This window comes from Eucalyptus grandis, chromosome 11 (assembly GCF_016545825.1).
Source record: "Eucalyptus grandis isolate ANBG69807.140 chromosome 11, ASM1654582v1, whole genome shotgun sequence".
In the NCBI taxonomy this organism is placed as follows: domain Eukaryota; kingdom Viridiplantae; phylum Streptophyta; class Magnoliopsida; order Myrtales; family Myrtaceae; genus Eucalyptus; species Eucalyptus grandis.
This window is the reverse complement of record NC_052622.1, coordinates 26,265,657-26,292,419: the sequence shown is the minus strand read 5'-3', so window position 1 is coordinate 26,292,419 and position 26,763 is coordinate 26,265,657. Positions and strand designations below refer to the sequence as shown.

General features: G+C 39.6%; 3 protein-coding genes across 3 annotated transcripts; all 3 read right to left on the bottom strand.

Annotated features, from left to right (window-relative positions):
- Positions 1-2,553: 2,553 nt before the first annotated feature.
- LOC104426072 (NDR1/HIN1-like protein 3) lies at positions 2,554-3,569 on the bottom strand. The gene has a single exon (XM_010039007.3). The coding sequence runs from the start codon at positions 3,463-3,465 to the stop codon at positions 2,767-2,769; it is 699 nt and encodes a 232-aa protein (XP_010037309.1). The 5' UTR covers positions 3,466-3,569; the 3' UTR covers positions 2,554-2,766.
- Positions 3,570-11,261: 7,692 nt separating this feature from the next.
- LOC104426073 (NDR1/HIN1-like protein 3) lies at positions 11,262-12,350 on the bottom strand. The gene has a single exon (XM_010039009.3). The coding sequence runs from the start codon at positions 12,173-12,175 to the stop codon at positions 11,477-11,479; it is 699 nt and encodes a 232-aa protein (XP_010037311.1). The 5' UTR covers positions 12,176-12,350; the 3' UTR covers positions 11,262-11,476.
- A 9,315-nt stretch (positions 12,351-21,665) lies between these two features.
- On the bottom strand, positions 21,666-23,572 carry LOC104426074 (NDR1/HIN1-like protein 12). Its single transcript, XM_010039010.3, has 2 exons — positions 22,969-23,572; positions 21,666-22,352 (listed from the first exon to the last, which is right to left on the bottom strand). The coding sequence occupies exons 1-2, from the start codon at positions 23,305-23,307 to the stop codon at positions 22,044-22,046; spliced, it is 648 nt and encodes a 215-aa protein (XP_010037312.1). The 5' UTR covers positions 23,308-23,572; the 3' UTR covers positions 21,666-22,043.
- Positions 23,573-26,763: the final 3,191 nt, after the last annotated feature.

Below are 26,763 nucleotides of genomic sequence, written 5' to 3'. Positions count from 1 at the left end.
TTGTTTCGGACTTCATCAACGCTCTCTCTAATCGGTTCTCAATTAAAGACTTGGGGCCACTGCATTTCTTTTTGGGAATTGAAGTCATTCCTACAAAGACTGGCTTACTTTTTTCTCAACATAAATACATAAGAGAGCTACTTGAGCGCTTCAAAATGGGAGATGCAAAAGAGGTAGCGACACCATTAGCCACGAGTCAATCTCTTTCAGTTCATGACAAACAATCACCAGCTAGTGCTATAGAATTTCGAAGCCTCATTGGCGCACTTCAATACCTCAACATCACTCACCCGGATCTTGGTTTTGCAGTAAACAAACTATCTCAATTCATGCATAAGCCGACCACAACCCATTGGATAGCTGCAAAAAGGTTTTTACGCTATCTTAAGGGAACATTATACCACGGGTTGCACTTGAGACGCAACACACAACCTGTGCTTCATGCCTACACTGATGCAAATTGGGCAAGAAACATTGATGATCGCACATCTACTTCGGATTTTGTGATTTATATAAGGGCCAATCCTATCTCTTGGAGTTCTCGAAAGCAACGATTGGTTGCACGGTCGTCTACTGAGGCAAAATATCGAGCCATTGCCACGGCCTCGACGGAACTCGTTTGGGTAAAATCTTTGCTTCAAGAACTTGGCATTCACATGGACACGGCACCAAGCTTGTATTGTGACAACATAGGTGCTACTTATGTTTGTGCAAATCCCATCTTCCATTCCCGAATGAAACACGTTGAGATAGATTACCATTTCGTTCGGGAACTTGTTAAAGCTGGCAAGATGCGAGTCTCTCATATTTCCACCCATGATCAACTTGCCGACATTCTCACGAAACCGTTATCAAGGCTGTGGACAATACAATTACGAGACAAGATGGGCATTTCCGATGGAACGTCCATCTTGCAGGGGCGTGTTAAGATATGAAATCTTTTTCTGATATTATTTTTTTGAATATGAAATCTTTTTGATATCTTTTTGATTTTCATATTAGCATACCAACTATAGATGAGTTGGTAGTCCATGATTCTTGCTTTGTAAAAGATTGTATTTTTCCTTCTCTTTATAAGCGTGTACAATTTGTAAATTATGTGATATAAAAATAATCCACAAATTGTGAGCTTCCTCATATTCTTCATTTCAATCAAGAATACCACATTGAGCCTTTCAAGAGCCGCTAAAGCTCTAAGTGATTGAAATGTGAAGGGTGTGCACAACCCCTGATAATTCTAGCTCAAAAGTTTCATATATATCCATATGGCTTATTAAGACTTGGTATCAAAGCCCAATTCTTCACTCCTTCCACCACTTGAATGGGAGTATCAAGTAACAATGGGGTAGGAATTACACCCTTGATTTTCATAAGGATTGAATCTCTTTTGCTTCTTCAACAAAGGGGTTTTTAGCCCAATACTTCCTTTTCTCAAAGACCCTAAGGTAGAACCCAAATTGGGAGAATGAAGTACCAAGAATTGTTTTCCCTGTTCACCTCTCCGTAAGTGCAAGTGAGATAGTTTCACCACCCGTTTTCTCCTAAAGATATCTTCCTCCCATTAGTTGCTTCTCCATCACGGGTGTTTTCAATTTTTATTATTATAGAGATCATGAGATAAATATACCCAGAACTACTTTAATATTTATGAAGACCAAAAAAATAAAGAAGTAATAAATAATAAATTATGTTTTGTTGATTTAATCTAAAGATATTGTAAAGTTTGAGCAGTAATGTATTATCAAAACTTGTGAATGATATCAAAGGACAATTTGACTTCGTTGCGTTTGGTGTATGTAGCCCCATTCATATGTACCCTTGGATGAGGTGGGATCCAACCAAAACTCACCTGATCTAGACACATGAGTTGAGGTCACCGGAATGGTTGTTCAAACTGTGAACTTCACAATGCACACAACAATGGGGAAGTCTTCAAGTGCAAGCTCATAGTCAAATTTCAACGTCCTCTCTCCGTTAATTTAAAAGATAATTGCCAAGCAATTTCTAAAACTTGTCAAGATATTACATTTGAATCTGCATTTAAGTCTTAAAATTTCTCAGGATATTTCACTTTAGTCCTTTCCTTAGATTTCGTTAGATTTTAGGGTAGACCAAACGATAAATAAGCGTAATTCTTGCCTCTTTTTAAGTCTCCTCCTTGTTCCTGTCTCGTTCTTCCTAGCTCCTTGGGAGCCTTGGGGTCGATCCAAACGCTTCAGCCCAGCAGTCGTGGCCCATCGGTTTTCCACGTCATTATTTTTACTCTAAAAAGAAAATCGAAAGGCTATACTGGAATTATTGACCGTCCAATCTCTGCTTCACTTTGTCCCCGATTGAAGCCCCCCTACTACTATTTCAACGTCATCTCTCAACGTCTCCTCTTTGTCCGATTGCTCGTTCTTTAATGGTCGGAAGACATTGACAAATTGCGCTCCTAGAAATCCCACCACCAACTCCCACATTCCACGCCATTTTCTCTTGACGAATGAGAAGCAATGCATGACGAAATTCTATTTCGAAAATTATGGCACTGTAACGAGTTGAGCCGACTGCTATAAAAATCGAACTCAGCGAGTTCCTTATTTATATACGAAAACATGAACATCAATACAAGTATGTATCCGTATATATACCAGAAACATAGTGGCGACGGCCAAAACAAGCGTCCTAATGCGCCGATAATGAAAGAATAATGCAAGCAATGATATCAACATGACCAAAAAACTAGTGGTGCCCAGAAAAATCAATACATCGCCCATGGAACGATCATCTAAAGATCCTCCAGTCGATGTCGCACTTCTCGGTCTGGAAGGTGGTGGTGGCAGCTGACCCCGACGAGCTCAGAGGGACCTTCAACCCGCACTTGACCCTCGGCTTGATGCGGAACGTCTTGATCTTGCCGAGCTTGAACCGCACCCTCAGGTACAGCTTCATATCGATGTCGTAGACGCCAGCCGTCTGCTCAGAGTTGAAATCGGATTGCTCGCTCGTGCTGAGCTGCACCACCTGCTGGCCCTGGAACGCCGTGCTGAGCGTGGTCGTGTTCTTGTGGCCCTGGTAGAATGGAGTCAGGTAATTGGAGGCGACGCGCTGGCCCTCATATAATGCCCGCACCTCGATCGAGTCGTAGTAGATCCCGATGCGGCGGTTCGGGTTCCGGATGGTGAGGTTGAGCTTGAGGTCGTAGCTGAGGGTGTTGGTGGCGGTGAAGTTGAACTGGGTGAGCTCCGCGTCGGTGACGTGGAACTTGACGAGGTTGGGGCGGAAGATGAGCCAGAAGATGAGGGCGAGGAGACCGACGGCGACCACCACGGTGAGGACGAGGTTGAAGATGAGCTTGAGGAGGCAGCAGCCGCAGCCGCAGACGCAGCCCCCGCCGCGGCCGGGGCGGTGGTAGGAGTTCTTCTTGGGGGGCACGGCGGGGCCGTAGTAGGCGCCGTTGAGGTGGGGTTGCTTCTCCGCCATGGGAAGGGGAGTTGCAGGAGAAAACGATGGAGGCGCTGACCGAGATGGAGATGAAGATGAAGATGGAGATGAGGATGGAAATAGAGATGGAGATGGAGATGAGGTAGGAATAAGGACTGGGTTAGGGTTATTATATAGGGGATGGAGTGCGAAGTGGGAACTTGGCGTCGCGGAAGCGCTGATTTCGTTAGGAGGAGGAGATCTCACGCGTTAACGCGGTTTCGCTGCGTGTTTTCGGAAGGACGATGCTGCGGGGTAACTTCCGTCGTGGAGTCGTTCTTTGCAACTGGACTAGGTTTTCAGGTTTTATCTGCAAAAAAACATACGTGTCGAAAGTGGGGCCTACCTAAGGTCTGATCTCGCGTAGTCCTCATCCTCCTTAACATGTTAATATATCTCGACCGTCCGATTTAGGAAATTGGTTTTTTTTTTAAGGGTTAATACTCTGAAAAACCCAAACTGGTACATCTATGACAAATTATTCCAAACTATTTTTTTGACTACCAAAAACTCCAAACTGATATATCTTTGACAAATTTACCCAAAATTGGTACACTTGTGATAAATTTACTCTCTGTTAGTTTTTATTAACTTTTATTATCAAATTATTAAGTTAAATGACACGTGACAATCGATTAATATATCAATTTGGGATTTTATGCTCAATTTTTGTGATTTTTTTTGTATTAATCCAATTTAGCGAATAGTATATTTGTCACAAATTTATCAGTTTTGAGTTTTTTGCGATCTAATAAATTAGTTTTGGGTAAATTTGTCATAAATATATCAGTTTAGAGTTTTTTATGGTTAGTCTAGGTAAATTTGTCACAGGTGTACTAGTTTGGGATTTTTCATAGTCAAAAAAATAGTTTGAGGTAGATTTGTTACAAATGTACCAGTTTTTGGTTTTTTAGGGTATTAACCCTTCTTTTAATGGTTGATCGGAACAATGGAAGATCTTATCTTCGTCCCTTAAAGCGGGTTATGAATGGTAAATCGAATGCTCATTCAAGAGCAATGCATCGGTTTGGTGAACTAAGTTTATGAGTCCGTTTTGGTATCGATATTTATTAACATTGTTCTAGTCTAGAGTTCCTTATATCAAATTAAATTGGTTATTGTCGCGACCAATTTTTCAGGGTGTGAACCACCTAAAATTTCGCTAATGGATTATTAAACCTAAACTTAACTTGGGCTCTTCCAAGCCCATACCAATTCGCGACTTAGGTTCAAGTTCTTAGCATGCAATTGATTTTTTAATCAGGAGTCGCCACTAATCTATTTTTTGGCGGGTCGATTAAAAACTCAAGTAAAGTAATTGGAGTTTTACTTTACTCCTACAAACCAGAGACTATGGGCACGAGGACTTGATTACATTAGATTTCTCTAATGCCCTTTCGATACCACTTCTTTTTAATTTTCAAAAATATTTTTTTTTGTAGGCAGCTTAAATTGATTTTAAATTTATTTCCTAACATATGAGGTGATCATGCGGGTGCGCAAATCACTAATTTAACACCTAATAAAAAGTAATAAATAAATTGCAAAAATAAATTACCTCAAAGCAACGAAAGCATCTGTAATGTTAAATTAGAATCCACATCAACAACCCTAGATATGATTTCTAATTAACACGCAATTTCTTTTTTGTTTGTTTTTCACTTTTTTAATGAAAATCATGCAATATAACTAAATGACCTAGTTCTAATGTCATGCAATTTCTAATTAAATGGACCTAACAACAATCTCTAAATGACGTGCATTTCATGAATCTATTTTTAATGACATGCAATGACTTTTTATTTTGTTTTTCTTAAAAGAATGCAATCTATCATAAAGATTGAAACTAATTTATTCTAAGACACTTTTTGTATTTTTTTATGAAATTCGAAATTAAATAAAATGTGAAAATTATCTAACTAGATTAAGATCCTATTTAATTTATATTAGGAATTAGGTTGAGCCAAATCCTAATTTAAACTAAAATATTATCTTAACCTAAATAATCCTAAAATGCAATATATCTATAAAAAAAAAAAAAAAAAAACTAAACTTACAATAAATTAAGAAAAAAATTATCTAAAATTAAACTAAGTGCAATTTAACCCTAATACGCAATATTCTAACTCAGACATATTTCAAGATAAATAAAGCAATCAAGATCATTCAAAATTACCAAAAAAATATCACACATCGTTCAGATCAAGAGATAATGTTTCGCTAGTAAAATTGATAAATTAATCTTAAACCTTAAAGATCAAAATATCAATGTTATTCTCACTTGATTAATTATTTTATCTAAAGTCTTATAGATAAAATAAAAAACCCTGGCGCGGTTGCGAATCAGGAAACAAATCCTATTGGAAATTGTGCATATTACTTGAGGAGATCTGATTAGATGTCAATATGCAGTAAGTAGGAAACAAAATATTCAAATTATTTTGGATAAGAAATCTTACCCAATCTGAATATTGTACGGATATTGCTTCCCAATTTGAACTTGTCGGCAGCTCACGAATGGTGATTCGTGGTAGCACGGCTATGACGATGGTTTGCGGTATGAGCGAGCCCACAAAGCTGAAACTTACCAAGGAACAGGATGTAACTTTTTAACAAAAAAAACAAAAACAAAAGCCCAATATCCTTTCCTGCCAGCTAAAGTCAATAGTCAAGAACTTCTTTTATTTGGCCTCAACCGCGAACAACGTATCCCACCTAACCACCGGCCTTGGTGGCGAAGTTGGATAAGACCTTGAACCTTGGGGGAAAGGTGCAAGGGTCCCGGTGGAATCATCGGCGTCTTAAGCGTGATGTCGGGGTGGTGGGTCCTCCGCTAGCATCACTCACTTGGCGGTGGCCATGTACCGTCGTAAGGTGACGAACGCCGACGGGGTTCCCACGGAAAAAAAAAAAAAAAAAAAAAACGTATCCCACCGGGCGCTGTTCCACGTGCATCTCTGTTATGCTTAACCTGCACGAGAAAGTATTCGAAAGGATGGCCGAAGAATCACGTTGTTGCTCGTGGCGACAGGGGTGAGCCAAGTGCAACTCGGCTGGCCGTTCAACAAGGGTGTTAGCAGCAGCTGGCTTCGTTGTCGACGCAAATCAGCAATCGTAGGCCAGCGGCTCAGCAGGGACAGCGTCGACACAGCAACACAGATCAGCTCGATGCAGGGACGGCACTGGAGCAGCTGGTCATGATAGACGGGACTCGCGGCGGGACGACGGTGTTGCTGGTGGAGGCGCGACAACAGGGGGGCTCAGAACTGGGTCTCGGCTACCGGCGTCGGCGAAGGAGGCAGCAGAGGCTGGAGCGCTGCAGGGACGTCGCGGATGGAAGTGCAGGCGCGGGCGTTCGGGGCGGCGCAAGCTTCGGTGACCTGCGAAGTAGCAGCCGGCGTTGCTTGGCTGCTGGGTCGAGGGGGTGCAGACGAATGGGCTGAGAGACAGCGGCGGCGGCGCGGTGAACGACTCGGATCTATTGGCGTCGGGGTACTACGCACGGCGGTGGCTTCGTCAGATCGTGGAGCAACGGTGCGAGGAGGCTCGGAGCGGTGATGGCCGGCGGCAGGGGCGTTGCTCAGACGTATGGAGGCTCGCGGAGCTGTGAGTGCCGGCGATTGCTTGGTCGCCGCAAGTTGCAGCAGAGCTGGGCGGAGGCTTCCGGCGTCAGTGGATCAGGCAGCTAGCGACTCCGGCGAAGGAGTCCCCCGAAGAAGACGACTGCAGCTTCCTTTTTTTTTGTTTCTCTTTCTTTCTTTCTTTTCTTTTCTCCCCTGCCGCCTCTCTCACGTCTCCCTCACTCTGCCTTCGTCCCTCTCTCCGGGGTGTTTGGTTCAACTTTGGGAAATGGCTTTGCATTTCCCCAAGTATATTTAGAAGAATGGGCATTTGGTGAATCTTTGAAGTGTTTGGGAATTCTTTTTGGTGTAGCATTTTGCAAAATAGCTTTGAGAAGAAAAGAAAAAGAAAAAGAAAAGGAAAAAGGAGGAGGAGATGTTCTTGATGCGAGAGGAGGGGAGCGAGTGGGGAGGCGGCCGGTGGGCTGTGGTGGGGAGGCGACGGGTGGTGTGGGGAGGCGGCCGGTGGCTGTGGTGGTGGGAAGGTGGCGGGTCGCGCGACCCGCGCACCGCCGTCTGTGGGTCACGCGGCCTCGGGCGACCGGATCGGCCGGGCGAGCACCGCTCGGCTGTCGCGCGACGCCGCCGAGGCCACGACCCACGCGACGGCGGTGCGTGGCGACCGGATCTGGGTGGCGAGCACCACTCGGCCCGTGGCGTGGGTCGCGCGACGCCGCCGAGGCCGCGACCCCACGCGACGGCGGTGCGTGGCGACCGGATCCCCAGGCGGCGAGCACCGCTCGGCCCGTGGCGGCCGGTGCTCGGCCCGTCGCGTGGGTCGCGCGACCGGGCGACGCCGGCGAGGTCGCGACCCACGCGACGGTGGTGCGTGGCCACGGCGGTGTGTGGCGACGTCCGTGTGTGCGCGACTAGCTCCGGCTGGTTGAGCTCCACCGGTGGGCTTTGGTCTTGAAGAAACGAGGGAGACGAGGAAGATGATGAACAGTAGATTTTGAGGGTAAAACAAGAAAACTCAATTATCGGTGAGGGCAATATTGGAAGAAAAAATTCATTAAACCCCCTTCAAAGATTCGAGCATTCCAAATGCTAGCATTCCCCCAAGTATACCTCAAAATCTTTGAACCAAACAGCTGAAATTTTTCCCAAAGGGCTTTGGCTGAGAGCCCCTTGGGAATCTTTGAACCAAACAGCCCCTCTCTCTCTCTCTCTCTCTCTCTCTCTCTCTCTCTCTCTCTCTCTCTATCTCTCTCTCTCTCTCTCTCTCTCTCTCTCTCTCTCCGCTTTTCCTTTTTGCTTTTTCAGCAAAAGTAAAACTTTCACTTTTCCTCCCCTAAACCCTAAAGAAACCGAAGGTAATTTTTCTCTCTTCTTCGAACCAAGAGAAGTCCCCCAAGAGTTATTTTTTTTCTTTTTGTTTCTCTTGATAGCCGTGTATTCAATATGTATGGCCTTTTTTTTCTTGAAAAATGCAGCACTCTTTTATAGTGGTTCCGACGGCTGTATTTTTATGGCATTTTCCAAATTTCCATATTTTATCATATTAAATCAAATCTGTAAATTAAAGCATGATTTTGCAATTAGCTCGATCCTGCTCAAATTTCTTCCATTTTGCAAAATTCTTGCCCCTTATTCACTTGATTTTTAAATTGCTTCTGCATATTAACGAAATTCGAATGCTCATCAGAATTTCAAATTTCCATGTATAATCAATCAAATCAATTTTCTCATTTTTTTTTCCTTTTATTTGTTCTAATGCAATTTTTATTTTCCTTATTTTCCTAGATTTGCCAAAATTAGGTGTCAAGAGTTATCAAATTTCAGCATAGAAATCTTATTTTGTTGTCTTCTCTAAGCTATATTAGCATGAAAATATTTCATATGTCTAGCTCCACATTTGAGCTAATTAATTTGTGATCTCATACCCCAATTCATTTTTTCCAACTTCCATAATCTTTTGATTTGGTCTATGATTTTCTAAGTAGGCTTTATGATTGAATCGTTTGTTTTACTCTTGGTAAGATCCGTGAAGATTTTCCTAAGTAAATCAATATGGTAATACGCATCAGAGAATTTCTTTTTGCCCCATTCTACCAATTCACTAGAAACCTTTTTGAATTTTCCCATAAAGTCTGTCTAACTCAAACTTGGTTCATGCTAGACCTTTCTAATAATCTCACAACACTATATATTTCTAAAAGAAGGCTTCGAATTTGAGTTCTTTCCTCTATTTCATCAAAGCTGGAGACAAAGAGAGAAGTATAGGACTATAATCAAAACCAATTGCTAACAAAGCATAGGCTTCTGCATTAGTAAAGATCACCTCCAGCCCAAATTTCATAGGACCCCATCTTAACTCTTTTTTAACCAAAGCATCCCCATCTCTGATGTTTGCCCAAGTGAACGCACAATTTATAAGCGAATAGTCATTCAAATGATCATGAAAGGCAACTAACTTGTAATAGTCAGCTTGTATTTGCCCAACCTTCTCTCAATGATATAAAATTTGATTGAGGTCATCAATACAAACCCAAGGGAGATTGTTAATGAAATGAATACCATGTAATGTTGCCACAACAGGAGTCTCTCCTAATAATTTGGAGATGCGTGTGAGAAGGTAATCCTCATCGAGTTTCTAAATTTCAAGATCTTTACTTATCACTTCAATAAATTCCCCATGCTGGGTTGTGCACATAGAAACCTCTTCATTCCACAATTCGCATTGGAATAATCACCACAAAGTTTTGGAATTGAAGACGTCGCTTGTCATGATCTACTATCGATTCTTTATTCTTCACTTCAATCAAGAATACCACATTGAGCCTTTCAAGAGCCGCTAAAGCTCTAAGTGATTGGAATGTGAAGGGTGTGCACAACCCCGATAATTCTAGCTCAAAAGTTTCATATATATCCATATGGCTTATTAAGACTTGGTATCAAAGCCCAATTCTTCACTCCTTCCACCACTTGAATGGGAGTATCAAGTAACTAATCATCATCAATGGGGTAGGAATTACACCCTCGATTTCCATAAGGATTGAATCTCTTTTGCTTTTTCAACAAAGGGGTTTTTAGCCCAATACTTCCTTTTCTCAAAGATCCTAAGGTAGAACCCAAATTGGGAGATTCAAGTACCAAGAATAGTTTTCCCTGTCCACCTCTCCGTAAGTGCAAGTGGGATAGTTTCACCACATGTTTTCTCCTAAAGATATCTTGCTCCCATTAGTTGCTTCCCATCACATGTGTTACAATTTTTATTATTATAGAGATCATGAGATAAAATATATCCAGAACTACTTTAATATTTATGAAGACCAAAAAAAATAAAGAAGTAATAAATAATAAATTATGTTGTGTTGATTTAATCTAAAGATATTGTAAAATTTGAGCAGTGATGTATTATCAAAACTTGTGAATATTATCAAAGGACAATTTGACTTCGTTGCGTTTGGTGTATGTGAGCCCCATTCATATGTACCCTTGGATGAGATGGGATCCAACCAAAACTCACCTGATCTAGTACTACACATGAGTTGAGGTCACCGGAATGGTTGTTCAAACTGTGAACTTCACAATGCACACAACAACAGGGAAGTCTTCAAGTGCAAGCTCATAGTCAAATTTCAGCGTCCTTTCTCCATGTTAATTTAAAAGATAATTGCCAAGCGATTTCTAAAACTTGTCAAGATATTACATTTGAATATGCATTTAAGTCTTAAAATTTCTCAGGATATTTCACTTTAGTCCTTCCCTTAGATTTCGTTAGATTTTAGGGTAGACCAAACGATAAATAAGTGTAATTCTTGCTTCTTTTTAACTCTCCTCCTTGTTCCTGTCTCGTTCTCCCTAGCTCCTTGGGAGCCTTGGGGTCGATCCAAACGCTTCAGCCCAGCAGTCATGGCCCATCGGTTTTCCACGTCATTATTTTTACTCTAAAAAGAAAATCGAAAGGCTATACTGGAATTATTGAACGTCCAATCTCTGCTTCACTTTGTCCCCGATTGAAGCCCTCCCTACTACTATTTCAACGTCATCTCTCAACGTCTCCTCTTTGTCCGATTGCTCGTTCTTTAATGGTCGGAAGACATTGATAAATTGCGCTCCTAGAAATCCCACCACCAACTCCCACATTCCACGCCATTTCTCTTGACGAATGAGAAGCAATGCATGACGAAATTCTATTTCGAAAATTATGGCACTGTAACGAGTTGAGCCGACTGCTATTAAAATCGAACTCAGCGAGTTCCTTATTTATATACGAAAGCATGAATATCAATACAAGTATGTATCCGCATATATACCAGAAACATAGTGGCGACGGCCAAAACAGACGTCCCAATGCGCCGATAATGAAAGAATAAAGCAAGCAATGATATCAACATGACCAAAAACTAGTGCCACCCAGAAAAATCAATACATCGCCCATGGAATGATCATCTAAAGATCCTCCAGTCGATGTCGCACTTCTCGGTCTGGAAGGTGGTGGTGGCAGCTGACCCCGACGAGCTCAGGGGGACCTTCAACCCGCACTTGACCCTCGGCTTGATGCGGAACGTCTTGATCTTGCCGAGCTTGAACCGCACCCTCAGGTACAGCTTCATATCAATGTCGTAGACGCCAGCCGTCTGCTCAGAGTTGAAATCGGATTGCTCGCTCGTGCTGAGCTGCACCACCTGCTGGCCCTGGAACGCCGTGCTGAGCGTGGTCGTGTTCTTGTGGCCCTGGTAGAATGGAGTCAGGTAATTGGAGGCGACGCGCTGGCCCTCATATAATGCCCGCACCTCGATCGAGTCGTAGTAGATCCCGATGCGGCGGTTCGGATTCCGGATGGTGAGGTTGAGCTTGAGGTCGTAGCTGAGGATGTTGGTGGCGGTGAAGTTGAACTGGGTGAGCTCCGCGTCGGTGACGTGGAACTTGACGAGGTTGGGGCGGAAGATGAGCCAGAAGATGAGGGCGAGGAGACCGACGGCGACCACCACGGTGAGGACGAGGTTGAAGATGAGCTTGAGGAGGCAGCAGCCGCAGCCGCAGACGCAGCCCCCGCCGCGGCCGGGGCGGTGGTAGGAGTTCTTCTTGGGGGGCACGGCGGGGCCGTAGTAGGCGCCGTTGAGGTGGGGTTGCTTCTCCGCCATGGGAAGGGGAGTTGCAGGAGAAAACGATGGAGGCGCTGACCGAGATGGAGATGGAGATGAAGATGGAGATGAGGATGGAAATAGAGATGGAGATGGAGATGAGGTAGGAATAAGGACTGGGTTAGGGTTATTATATAGGGGGTGGAGTGCGAAGTGGGAACTTGGCGTCGCGGAAGCGCTGATTTCGTAAGGAGGAGGAGTTCTCACGCGTTAACGCGGTTTCGCTGCGAGTTTTAGGAAGGACGATGCTGCGGGGTAACTTCCGTCGTGGAGTCGTTCTCTGCAACTGGACAAGGTTTTCAGATTTAATATGCGAAAAAACATACGTGTCGAAAGTGGGGCCTACCTAAGGTCTGATCCCGCGTAGTAGTCCTCAACCCCCTTAACATGTTAATATATCTCGACCGTCCGATTTAGGAAATTGGTGTTTCTTTTAATGGCCGATCGGAACAGTGGAAGATCTTATCTTCGTCCCTTGAATCGGGTTATGAATGGTAAATTGAATGCTCATTCAAGAGCGGTGCATCGGTTTGGTGAACTAATTTTATGAGCCTGTTTGGGTATCGATATCTTTATTAACATTGTTCCAGTCTAGAGTTCATTATATCAAATTAAATTGGTCGCACATAAAAAAATAAAAATAAATAAAAATACCAAGGAAAATGACACCATTTCCAATCTTCTAACATTTTAGCACTCTGACAAAATTTGATTTTTAAGTTATTGTTTGATATGGTCTAATTCCTAGGTTTCACACTTTATATCCGAGACTTTGTGTATTATAAAAAGAGTACACACAATTCATCTGTGTGAAGCAAACTGGGTCAATGGTTTTTTGTTTGTTGCTGTACGTCTTGGCATCTTAAATTCACATGCCTTGCTTGACTTTTTCCGGCGCACGTGGCAAACTGCGACGTCGACGCTGACGTGGGAAGGTGGAGAAGATTTCTCCGTCCGGATAAAGAAAAGAAATGGAGGGCGGGAGACTAAAGCAGCAGATGACGTGAGATCGCAGCGGCTCAGCAGAAAGCTCCTCCCTCCTACTCATCGAAAAGTTAGAGGTCAATTGATGGTGGTCCGGTTTCGACCGTTTCCTTCGCCAACGGATCGACTCAAGAGTCCACTTCGTTCCCTCGTGCTTTCGTTTTATGTTTAGTTTTTATCGGCGTCACATACATGATTGGACATATTAACGGACGATGGGAGAAAAGGTTCCTGCTGTCATGCGCTGTCCCCACCTCTTGACACCATTTCTGCTGTCGTTTGTTTACATTTAATTTCTGCCGAGATTTTCACCAAATGATAGCCGAAAGTCCATCTTAGAAAAATACGGATGGAAGTGTGCAATTAGATAATGCTTCGCATGACGTTTCTTAAGGTACTTAGTTCGCCTCGAATTGAAATAGTTAGATAGCTGGAAAATGCAATTTTTTACTGCAGCTATCCGATCTTGAAAAAAATGATTATCACAACTTCGATAATGAGATCACAAAGGTTTGCTCAGAAGCTTTGAAGAATCACTCCAATCATAATTTTCTCAATTGAAATATCGTAAGCTTTTTAGACTATTTGTTTGATGTATTTCACTAAAATCTATTATCCTAACACTTTCCAGAAAACAGATCATAATTTTGAAGGAATCAGGTAATTTGTGCCCTTTTGGAGGACAGACCCTTTGAAAGGATTTTTTTTTTTTCTCCTTTTGGAGGGCCAGTCTATCCCCTCAAAGGGTTGCCCTCAAATTACAGAATGATTATATATAGAGAGAGAGGCTCATTTATCTTCTTTTTTTCTTCATGGTAAGTGGAGACTCTGCTGCTCATCCTTGAAAAATCAATCTTAAACTTTTTTAAAATCCAAGCAGCGCAAGGAATGTTAGGTCACCAGATAGAGTCTAAATCCCACCGAATCTAAGATTAGTCCTCATTATGCTCAGATTAACCTAGAATTGTCATTAATGTTGTTGAGTTCTTTTTCTTTTTTTTTTTGTCAGTCTTAATGTTGTTGAGTTCGAAAATTTGATTTTAATAGAAAATAAGTTCCGAGTGTACTACTCACCCCGTTGGTGGCAAAGATGGTGGAGTTGCACGCTGGCCACCCACAAGGCCAAAGTTCAACTCCCCACCTCGTCATTCACGCGACTTGCCTGCGGCTCTTGGGAGGTGGCTCCCTGCGGCAAAAGGAAGAAGAAGAAGCAAAAAAAAATCAAAAAAATATTATTAAGATTTGTCCATGTCAATATCAGTAATCCTATGTGGCACCGCTGGCTTCCATGTCAATGATGTCTGGCTAAAATTGACCGGATAGACTCATCAAAGACTCAATTAACAAGAAATGAAATGATTTATGACTCAATCAATAAAATTGAAAAATTTATGATTGAATTGACAAAACTACAATAGGTTTAAGATTTTTGAAAATTTTCTCATAGAATAATGATGAATAGCATGTTGAATGTTTTTATATGGATACATTGATGATAAAATTGAGCCATATTCATGCACTGCTTTGAAAATACATGTTGAATTTGAATTACTTATTGTTATGATAGAAATTCATGTGAATCAAGATCGTATGTCTTGATTACAAGAATACAAGCTAATGTGACAAAATCGCAAGCTGCTATGAGATTCCATGTTAAGGATATACACGCTGATATTGAAATTGAATTTTGGAATTAGATCTATTGTCATTACTGAGTAGGACAAGTAATTTATAGATTTGGCATTAGATCCATGCCGTTTAATTGAATGTTGCTTCGATGGGATTGGATTCATCTCTATTGTATTTTGGAATGCACAAGATGTGTTGGTTGTGGCCCTTTGTTGGTTTAGAATGGGATAAATGCATTGGAAGTCCTAAAAATTGTTGCAAAAGTGCAATTGAATCCTATATTTTTCAAAAAGTATAATTAAGTCTAAAACTTATCAAACTAGTATAATCAATTCCTTTCGTTGATTGCATTTCCAGAAAAATTTTAGGACTTGGGTCCACCTCTATGAAAAGTGTTAGGACTTCATTGCACTTTTTGAATATTTTATGACTCGATTACACTTTTGTAAAAAGTTTTAGGGCTTGATTGCACTTTTAAAAGTTTTAGAATCAATTGCACTTTTACAACATATTTTAGGACATCTAGCACATTTACACCCTTTTAGAATTGTCAATTTTACATGATGGATTGGATTCGTCCCTGTTTTAACGATTTGCCGTATACACGATGTGTATAGGTTGTGCATGTTGTTTGGATTGGATTCTCTCCTATTTTGTTTGAATGTCATTAGGATGTTTATTTAATAAGAATTGGATTTTATTTTCAATGCATTGCATATTTTGAAATGACTACAATGGAGTGGAGTTGTTGTCTACCCAATGATGCAACGGTTTCACTTGAGAGCAGTTGGCGAAAATATATGTGTGTGTGTGTGTGTGTAAATTAGGAAATTCAATGATTTTGCATGATAGAACTTATTAAAAGAATGTGATACCGAAAGGGCGATGTGAGGGGCTACTAACACGTCATGTTTAACCGAACCCTTGTATCTAGATATTTAATTCTAGCAGATCAATTGAACCCTCGGTGATTAGTTGACTTCGCTCTAATACCTCGGATTTTATATTCTCAATACCTACAAATAATTTTTGTCAAGGAGTGATTAAAGATTTGATACACGATGCACCCCACCATAGGATAGGGAAGACTCTAGGTCGTAGATCAGGACACAAAATTTTCTGAAATTGGGAATTATATTGTTTTGAGTTCTTTGATATTTATTTTCAAAAGCAAAACTTTCCTCTTCTTTGGAAAATCCATTAAAACTATCGTCCCGCAGCTCAACGGGTAGTGAGATGCTAGAAATGACATTACACGTGGCCGTGTTTTCCTATATCCCTAGTAAGGGAGATATTTTCTCTAGCTAAGATTTTGATTGATAAAATATTAATGCAAACATCACCCACACATAAACTTAATAAAACAAAAATGTGGAAAAGTTCCTGTTTGCGTAGCCCACCAATAAAAGTAGTTGAAGAATGTTCCTTCTAATTAAAAATGGGGGAAATGACCTTTCTACAACCCTTTTCAATCCGACCTATTAATGTGTTAAATTAGGGTTTCTCTCTCCTCTTTTTTTTTATGTTAGGGTCTTCTCTCACATAAAAAATTAAATTGAGAGACCCAACATGCATTCCACATAATCAAGAAAATAGCCATAACCATGAATTCCAATGTAAAAGATTTTTATGTATTCGGAATTTGAATAACAAATTCATTCAAGGCCTACGGATATTTGAATAAAAATTAAGATTTTCAATTATATACGTTGGATTTTTCCAAAATGAGGTAAGGTCTATTCAGTTAAAGATAAATCGAACATATTAATTTGCTTCTAAAATCGAAAAATAAAAATAAGAAGCCTATTTGCCAACGGCGTTCACAAGGAAAATATTAAATTACTAGTTCTACTCGATTTCTCTTCCGCTTCATTTAGGCCTCCCTGAATTTCGTCCTAAAGAACGATGTTGACGGCTGACGGCGGGGTTGCGTTTCCTGAGTTCCATGCGAGAAGTCACAGGGCAGCTATCGCGTGTAGCCGCGTTCATTGAAATATGGCAGCTTCTCGTGGATTCTACTACACCTGCCCCAAGTCAAAAGTTGGTGTCGACGAATTTGTCGTCAACGAGTTTCCATCATTTCGAAATCTGAACCGCATCAGAAATACTTTAACAAACTTTAGGTTAGTAAATTTATTATTTGGATCATTCTACCACGCCAAGCCAACCATTACTTATTAAGTATGATTGATTTTTCTCCTCTTCGAAATTTCTAGACCTAATCAAACATGCGGGTCGAATAAAAAACAATTCAGCCCAGGTTGACACACTTAACTCATTTTAACTCATTTTCCTAAATTACAAATATAATAGTTTATACTCGAATCAACTTATACGTGACCTAATCCATATTATTAGAACTTTTAGATTTCGTTTAATCTATGAAAACTCATACCCAAACTAAAGTAAAAGCACAAAGCGAGCGTGAGATTGAATGAGGGCAAGAGAGGAAGTGATAAGAGAGTCATGGAGGAAGGTCAGGTCTAAATAAATTGTAAATCCATTTAATATCTATATCAAATTAATTTGTGATCCATTTACCAAATATATTTAACTATATAACAACCGAGCCCATCAAATATTGGTTAAGAAACGAATTTATAATCTATTTATTGACAAGTGAGATGACCTAACTTTGATTAACTGAAACATCGTGCTTTCAACATATCTAAAAATCTCACGAGTTACCCACGTGCTCAGTTATTAATTATAATTTTTTTTGTGCGGGTTTTGCAAATTTGTATGCTCGACTATCTTAATCGTCATTTAATGAAGTTTACTTATAGGCGAACAAATCAAATTATCTTATCATTTATATTGTTCTGACTATGGAAATTTAAGGAAAAAGAATAGTAATAGGATCATGACAACAAGTCAAGATAAGGTGGGGGAGTTGATAAAGATAATATGTTTCTGTATGGAACTATCCCAAATAAATTAATATAGCCCAATGTGAACCTTCTTATTTTTCTTGTGATAATAGTAGAGATGTGAAAGCTATGGGCCGACATCCACAGAATACGACTGAGACGATGGATCCACACCGTGGACGGTAGAGAAGTTGTCCTCTACTTCCTCACCAGTTTCATCTTCCTTCTCTCAAGTCCCAAACCAGTTCAATTGGAGTCGCTCCAGGATAGAGAAAGTATATTGACATTCGCTACGAAATGTTCGGTTTAATATGAGTGATAGTATGAGGTTAGACCTTCGAAATCATTTAATTTCGTTATAATTGCATTCACATTTCGCGCAAATTTGGAGATGGAATTTAGGGCCATGTTTCATTTTGAAGGGAAAAATTCAATTCTCAAGAGGGTTGATGTTTTGATTGTTCGCACGAGTGATATAGTGAATTTTGAAATTATATCTTTTGCTTACAACTGTTTTCTTTTTTATTACGGAAGAACTTCGTAAAATTCAAGTTGAAGTAGATAGTCATAATTTATTCAAGGAGCTCTTTCGTAGTGACATAGTTGGAAGGTTCGATTGTTCCAAATTAGTAATATTGTGATGTCAAGTTTTAAAATCATCAACAGGCTGTGTCACCATTGATTAGACTCGTTAAATGGGTGGGTCGGATCGGGTTTGGGTCGGGTTATAAATGATCTGACCCAAATTGACCCATGTAATCCGTTTATGACCCATTTATTATAGTACAAATTTTTTTTACCCATATCCGACCCGACCTATACTCGACCTATACCCGATCCATTTAATTAAACTTAAGAAAGTTATATATATTTAAAATTGGTATTGCTAATGTAGTTTTATATAACACAAATTTAATGGATAAATAATTATTTTAAAAAATCGAATTTTAATTATTTTTATTTTAAAGAATATAATTTTATTTTTTTTTTTTGTTCTTCTTCTTCTTTGGCCGATTGCCGGCCACAGGCGAGCCTCGAGCTCGAGCCTTGCCGGACATCGGCGAGGCCTCCACCTCACCAGATCGGCGAGGCTCGAGCCTTGCCCGACACGGCAAGTTCGAGTCTCGCCAAATCGACGACGACAAGGCGACAATAGGCAATGGAGGTGGTGGCAAATCAAATTCATGGAAGCCTAGAAGGGTGGAAACAAAGAGGGAGACTGTTGAGTTCATTTTTAATGGGTTAATAAATGGGTGTTAAATGGGTATAGAGTAGACTCATTTAAGACCCATATATTTCATTCTCTTTATTTTAGAACCCATTATGGGTGTTTTGAAAAATAATGCTTTACCCATTAATGACCCATTTAAACAAATATGGGTCCATAAATGGGTTGTATACCCATTTTGACACCTCTACATAGAGCCCCCTATTGGGGGAATTGAGCTCTCGATCAATGTTAATGACATCCATGGTGCGTGGCGTCAAAAGGCAAATCCACAAGTGGGATAGGGCACTTAAAGAGACACCAATCCAGACATGATAAATAGAAATGTTTGCAGCCAAGGGGAGCTCATCCAACACAACGGTGCATACGGAAAGCCCGTTCACGCATTATGAGGTGAGGAATCAGCAAGAACTTTGATTTAGGCCTGCCGCCTAATAACCCTCCGGCTTTGTTGAAGAGCCCAGCTTCGTCCATTACGCGAAAATTGCTTTGCAACCTCAGTCGAGGCCCATTTCATAAACGATAACCACTGGTCACTGCAAGTTGATGGACAAAAAGAAACTGGTGGCGTTGGTGCAAGTTGATAAACACTAGCCCCAAGAATTACATGTACTATGTTGTCACTGCCCATTGGGTAGATGAGGATTGGGAATCACGGCACCAAACTGTAACATATACAATGTTTAGATCTCCGCATGTTTCCTCAGATGTGGTCTCTGACATTATGGGAGCCGTCAATCCTACCGGACGATGACCAGCTTGAAATCAATGTAACCCAAAGTTGGGTAACTGACAGAGAAAAAGAGGCACATATGGAAAAATTTCGAGATTAAAAAAATCCTAGACCTGGGCCACTGTACAGTGTGCAAACAGTGTAATGAAACATTTGGGTAAACCAAACAATGGGCCGTGACATTTGTGGCAGAGCAAAGGGCAAAATTGCCATCAAGAGGGGCACGTGGGTAGGACCGACGAAATGTACCTATGTCCAATCAAATATTAACTATTACTAGTGTACTAACATGTCGCGTTTTACAATGTATTATGCAATGTCTTAGTTATCCTTAAGAATTTCATAATATTTCCATTTCTTGCATTTTGTATTGAATGTGAATGAGATATTATATAAATCCAACTTTCAATTATTTCTTTGAATTTTTCTTCATAGCTTTTTTTTTTTTTTCATTTTATTTTTAAGAACTGCGCGGACCATGACTGGGCCCACGGCCTGACATGGGACACTGCTAGACAGAAGACATAATGGAGCAGTCCAAGACAAAATTATGCGAACGTTCAAGAAGCAAATGTACAAAAATTTTAGTAATAATTCACGAATTACATTAAATAAATTGAATTTTTGACAAACTAGTGTTTAAATGACCATTATGGTTAATACTCACTTTGCCAGACATCGCCAAGACACAGCCCTTTTTTCATCATCAGAATCCATCTAATCAACTGCTGTAACACCGTCGTCATCCATGTTACTGAATAACCATCTCAAGGCCCGTCCTCATTCGTCCGTTTGATCGGGGTCTAACGTTAATATTTGCAGTTTTCTTCTGAGGGTCGAAGGCATTCGAATTGTCCAGATCGTCATTATTGGTGGAAGGAAAGGCCAGCTGAATGGGAGCCCCTTTCTTTCAGATCCCATGATGGGACACCAGATACGGCGCGTGTGACGGTTCTTCAAAAGCACCACCGCTAAAGCCATGTGAGAAAAGTGTTACTTCCTCCGCCGCGCGATTCTTCTTTGCATTGTCAGAAGAATTACTCGATACCGTGTGAATGCTATTTTAATCCTAATTTTTTTATAAAAAAAAAACTATTTTAGTTCTAATTCTTTGCTTGATATTTTAATATAATTTTTCTAATTAATTTTCGATGGAAATTATTAACTTGGCGATCTAATCATTATTGGGCATCGTGCAATTTTCAATAAAATTAGAAAGATGAACTGCATTGAAATGTTGATAAAAAATTTATGATTATAATGATAAATTGAAAATTTTATGACTAAATTAACATCTACATAATATATTTCGAACTGACGGGATAATTTCCTCGTTAACTTATTTGGTTGATTGGGCCAAAAATATTCAAATCAATTCTCCTTTGAGGTAAATTTTACTTGCTATTAACTATTGCAACATCTTCTCCCATCAGATATAGAAGTTAGGAGCATCATGACATACCTTATCGTAAACTAATATTATTGAGGATTATGGATCACTAAGTTCATATTTATTTAAAGAGAATAATGCTAGGTAAGTATACTAGATCAGTGACAGATAACAAAGGTATTATGTCATATGATGTGACATATTATTATTATGTCAAATACGTACTCCTTCTAGAAAACGCTTGTGATTTATCATATCACTTAGGCCCCATTTACTTTGTAAAAAATTTAAAATTTTAAAATATATATATTTTTTTCTACAAATTGATTGATTATGCCACCTATAAAAATGAATAAATAAAAATTATTTTCTTCATCCACGAAAATATTTAAATATAAATGATTATCGATAATGCGATAATTTTCTATTAATTAATTATTTCAAACTATACCAACGATTATTTTTTTAAAAAATTAAATTTTCAAATAATTTTTTTGTTTGGCCAAATAAACGGATTAATGTATTATTCTTTCCACTGCTCATCTAAAAAAGAGCTGCCATGTGCAGGAATGGCGCGCTAGCCAAGAGGGCAGACATTGGTCCGGCCGTGGTTTGGCCCTGCTACACATTTTCGACACGGATAGAGGACCTATGCATCATGCAACAACACAACAGCCACTCTTAAAAGTCTTAAATTAACCCTCTTTTTCTCGCTACAAACCACTCCCATCCATCTTCAATCCGGTATACAACAGACGAGCGTGGAGAAACCATTACTGACTAAACGAAAAATACACGCTAGCTGGCTGCCAAAGGAACTAGAACCTGATAGAATAATGCGCTGCTACTGTCTTTACCTAGCATCTTATTTCTGCTCTTTCTGTCTCCATATCATCCTGCGCAGTTTCAGCTTTGCCCAACATGTCATTTCCCAGCTTATTCCTCCACAAAATGTACAATTCAGGCATTTTCACCCCTGTCCATAGATGTAGCACATAGTGAAGCGTTACATACTCGGCTAGGAGAGCCACATATCATACGGCGACGCTGCATTTTTGGAGCATCTGCAGCTTAACGACGGCGCCGTCACTGGAGGCGGCGGACTCCTGCGCCGCCGTGGCTGTGCTCTTGGGGAATATTATGTAGGCGGGGCACTTGACGTACAGGTGGTAGCGCCCGGAGGTGAAGGTCCCGACTTTCCACCTCACCCGTCCGTCGATCTTGACCATCAGGAAGATGGTCCCGGCCGCCTGCTCTTGGGTTAATGTCATCGAGTTGAATGGCGCCACCGGCACCTCCGTCCCGTAGATGAATGGCGACCACACGTCCACCTCCTTGTGCCCCTGATCTCATTGCATCCAAAATTCGATTAAATAAACAAGAACATTTTACGCTACTGGCATAGTCTCATGTCCCCGGGAAAAATTTCACACACGAACACACACGTGTGTGGCCAAAAGGGTACAGTGAAGTTTGTTGTTTTATGAACTAATAATCTGAATAAACATTTCTACAAAACAAATTCACCTCAATCTCCAATCTTCACAAACACCTCTTTAAATTATTTTATGCTGGGAAATACAAATCACGCTCATTAATTTCTGGCCTGAAAATACCTATAAATGGGTTTGTTTATTTCATAGAAAATATATATTTTTCAAAAATGATTTATTATATCTCTTGAAAAATATATCATCCTCAAAGATATTTAAATTATATATTATTATCAATAATAAAAATATTTTATCATAATTAATTATTTCAAGCGATACCAAAACAAAGAAACCTAAAACATAAGTATTTTACTTCGCAACTAATCAATACTGTTAAGCGAATTTTTTTTATTTGTGGACATATATTAGATTCCTAAATCCCTCACAAGGGCCCAAAAACAAAAACAAAAAACAAAAAACAAAGGAAAGACAGACAGATCAAGGGGAGTAACAGAGCTCAGTTCACCTGGTAAGACGGAGGGATGGAGGAGCGGAGCGTGATCTGCTGGTTGCGGTAAATGGCGTAGATGTCGAGCTTGTCGTAGTAGACGCCGATCCGGTGGTTGGGGTTGCGGGACGAGATCGTGACGTGGATGTTGGTGGTCAGGAAGTTGGGCACGGAGGCGTTGAAGGCGTAGACGGTGACGTCCTGGAGGACGAACCGGGGCTTGTGGGGCCTCAGGATTGCCCACACCAGCAGGATCACGAGCAGCAGGACGAAGTTGAAGACGAGGAGGCAGGCGCACAGCCGCCGGGCGGTGCTCCCGCCCTCCCCATCGTGCTTCGGGCAGTCCTTGTCTTTCATCGAGAGTGGCGATGCGGCAGCGGCAGCGGTGGTTGTGGTGGTGGCTGTGGCGAGTGGAGATCTGCACCAGGAAGAGAGGGAGAGCAAAGGACTCAATAATGGACTAAGGGAAGATGGAAACCGAAGTGGGTACTATATATGTGGCAGGCTTCTTGAATGCTCCTTTTACTTTTTTTGCCTTTGCCCAAGGTGGGCTGCTTTAAGAGAGATACAATGGATGATAAACTAGTTCAAGCGCATTAAATGCGCAGCGAATATCATGTTTTAAAATGCCTGACAGACATGTTAATGTGCAAAGAATCGGAAGACTATCATACAAAGTGAGAACTAAAGTGGATTTATCGATGGCTTTTGAGTAAAGTGCGAAAGTTGGAAATAGTGTCGCCTTCTAGGGATTCACGCCCGAGGATCCTGTGGAGGAGAAAATTCAAAACAGCGTCGGTGGGGCTGTAGGCATCTGGGCTGACAGCAGCATATATAATTGGGTGTGTGTCTGTTTTGTTTTGCTTTGTTTTGATTGGCTGAGGGATTTGCATATATGTAATACCTTAAAACAGATCTGATTTCAAAATACGGTTGTTTTAGTTCGGACGACGTTTTATTACTAGATTACTCTAACCGGTTATATTGGTTTTAGTCTTTGTCGTGTCGCCTAACATGGTGTGTTTTCATACCAACAAAGTTTGAATTAATATAGAATTAAATGGATCATTTCACGTTAAGTTTGACGAATCTTTAAAAGGAGAACCGGATGAAGGGTAAGTTTAACATATAAATGCAAATGCTTGTATAGAGTCAATTGCCTCTACAAATCAAATTCCTACTACAGACAAGAGGAACAGCCAATAACTAAATCTATCCAATGCCAATAGATTGGAGATTTTCAATGCCATAATCGAAGGAGCAAGTTATTGGTGATGTTTCTGAATCATTTAAAGCTAAAGCACATCAATACTCTTGTCTGAAATAGAATTAAAGCCTATAGAGTAAGCTGTATGTAATAAAATGTTGGATCAAAGTAATGCAAGAGGAACTTTATTGATTCAAAGTAAATCAAGTTTGGGAACTTGTTTCGAGACCTTTTGGTCATCTTATAATTGGCACAATGTGGGTCCATCAAGACAAGCTTAGGGAAGAAGGTAATGTTGTAAGACCTAAAGGCCAGACTTCTTGTACAAAAGTAATCTTAAAAAGAAGGTACAATTTATGATAAAACATATGTACTAGTTGCACAACTAGAAATAATATGACTATTACTTGCCTATCCATGTGATCATGATTTCAAATTATATCAAATGGATATGATTTAAATGGAGTTAGTAATAAAAAGTCTATCTAAATCAACCACCAAGTTTTGAAGATTTCAAGAGAACAAATGTGTTTTTTATGGTCTAATGCAAACCCCTGGAGTTTGGTATGTGAGACTACGAAGATTCTTGGTTGAAAAAAGTTTTCAAAAAGGTAAAGTAAACAAAGTAGACACAACTCTGTCAGTACAGATGTTTTATTCCACTAACGTGAAATAAGTGCAAAATTTCTCGAAATTTATGTGGAGTGACTTCAAGATGAAGATGGATGAACTAAACTTCTTCCTCGGATTTTAAGTAGAGCAAACAAAGGACAAAATGGGCCATAGGTCAAGAGATGTATTTGAAGGAATTGGTCAAGAGGTTGGGAGGGAAAGTTTAATAAAGAAAATGAAATTATCCATCTCTCACACTACAAATTAGGATTAGAAGGAAAGATAGCTTTGCCTTCGGCTTGGAGAGCAAAGAGAGCGTGAGTTCCCCATACAAGTCGTGGAGCACAACACGTTTGTCATCTCTAGCTAGCTGATTAGGCAAGTATGGCAAAGCTCGATCCTAATTTGATATTTGAAACACTTGAACACAATAATGAAATTAGAATGTGTTAGTTTGAAGGAAAGAATTTTCAGCAAATTAATTTTGTGAACTTTCATGTATTTGATTTATTGAAAATGATCATTTAAATGAAAAACGTGCACAGTAAAAAAAATGTGCATTTTTAAATTAGAAAAATAAATTCCTTAACAAGAAAAGAAGAAAACATTTTCCTAAAAAAGGATTTTTGGAAAGTATTTTCTTTTTTCATGAAATTTACCCCCAAAAAAATATATCCTTAGTTTTCTAATTAATAAATCATACATTTGTAATCAAATAGTAATATTATTTGCATTTCTAGATAAGTCATTATAGGTTTTGTGACACATTCGGTGCTATGACTTGATAACATTGGTGATTTTTACGGTACAATAGTACAATATGCATAATTGTCATCTAAGATTAATAGGAAAAGTATCAAAAAAAGTCCTAAATTTATTGCATTTATACAAATTTAGTTTTAAACATTTTATTAATGTCAATTCAATAATAGACTTTTTGATATTGTGTCGATTTAATCTTTCTAGCTAATTTTGACTTGATATTGATGACGTAGATACTGGCCAACTTACAAGGCACTATCGACGCTAACGTAAATAACTTTTAATAATAATTTAATTTCTTTTTAAAATTTAAAATTTTAAAATTTTCTTTTTCTTTTTTTTTTTTCTCTTTCTTTTTTTTTTTCCTCTTGGCAACCGACTAGAGAAAGAGGAAGAAAAAAAAAGAGAAAGATAAAGAAAAGAAAAAGAACAAAGAAATTTTTAAAAAATGAAAAATATTAAAATATTATTAAAAATTATCCACATCAAGCGTTGGCGTGCCACATAAGTCGATTGGCATACATGTTAGTAATATTCGACCAAAATTAATTAGAAAGATTGAACTGATACTAAGTCAAAAGATTTATGACTAAATTTACACTAGATAAAAGATTTATGATTAAGTTGACATCAATAAAAAATTTATGATTAAATTAGCATAAATATAATAGGTAGAGGACTTTTCTGACATTTTTTCCAAAGATTAACACTTATCAATTAGGTGTACAATCGATGGTATACTGCATAACATTGTACGGTATATCATGGTGGTGCAGTTCCTATCTAGAAATTCTGTCTTTCTTGCTTGATGGAAGTCTGACAATAATTGGGATAATGTTAGATGAATACAGGGTCCCCAACTTTAAATGGGCGGCTTGTGCAGTGTGAAAAGGAAACAAAAGGGATTGCTTTTCGACAAAAATGAATCACTATTCTTTAAGGCACACTATTCTTAAGGCACCATGGAAGAATCGCTTTAAGCGTAGGTGGAATAGCTTTTAGCTTTGCCTAAGTATTCTATTGAAAGAGAGAAAGATAAAATAAATAAATAAAATAAAAAGGGGTTGGCTTTAGCAGGTGGGTCCATTAGATTGGGCAATGCTTTGTTTCATCCATGCTTGGATGGACAATAAATTTTTTAATTGGTGGATTGCAAACTAGGATATTATCCATATTTGTATTTAGTTTAAGTTTTTATATGATGATGCTCATAACTTGTAAGTCATTGATCA

Excerpts from the sequence above, each read along its gene's own strand:
- LOC104426072 (XM_010039007.3), bottom strand. The coding sequence starts at position 3,465 with ATGGCGGAGAAGCAACCCCACCTCAACGGCGCCTACTACGGCCCCGCC.
- LOC104426073 (XM_010039009.3), bottom strand. The coding sequence starts at position 12,175 with ATGGCGGAGAAGCAACCCCACCTCAACGGCGCCTACTACGGCCCCGCC.
- LOC104426074 (XM_010039010.3), bottom strand. The coding sequence starts at position 23,307 with ATGAAAGACAAGGACTGCCCGAAGCACGATGGGGAGGGCGGGAGCACC. Across the intron at positions 22,353-22,968 it reads CCATCCCTCCGTCTTACCAG|GGGCACAAGGAGGTGGACGT; the intron begins GTGAACTGAGCT and ends CAATGAGATCAG.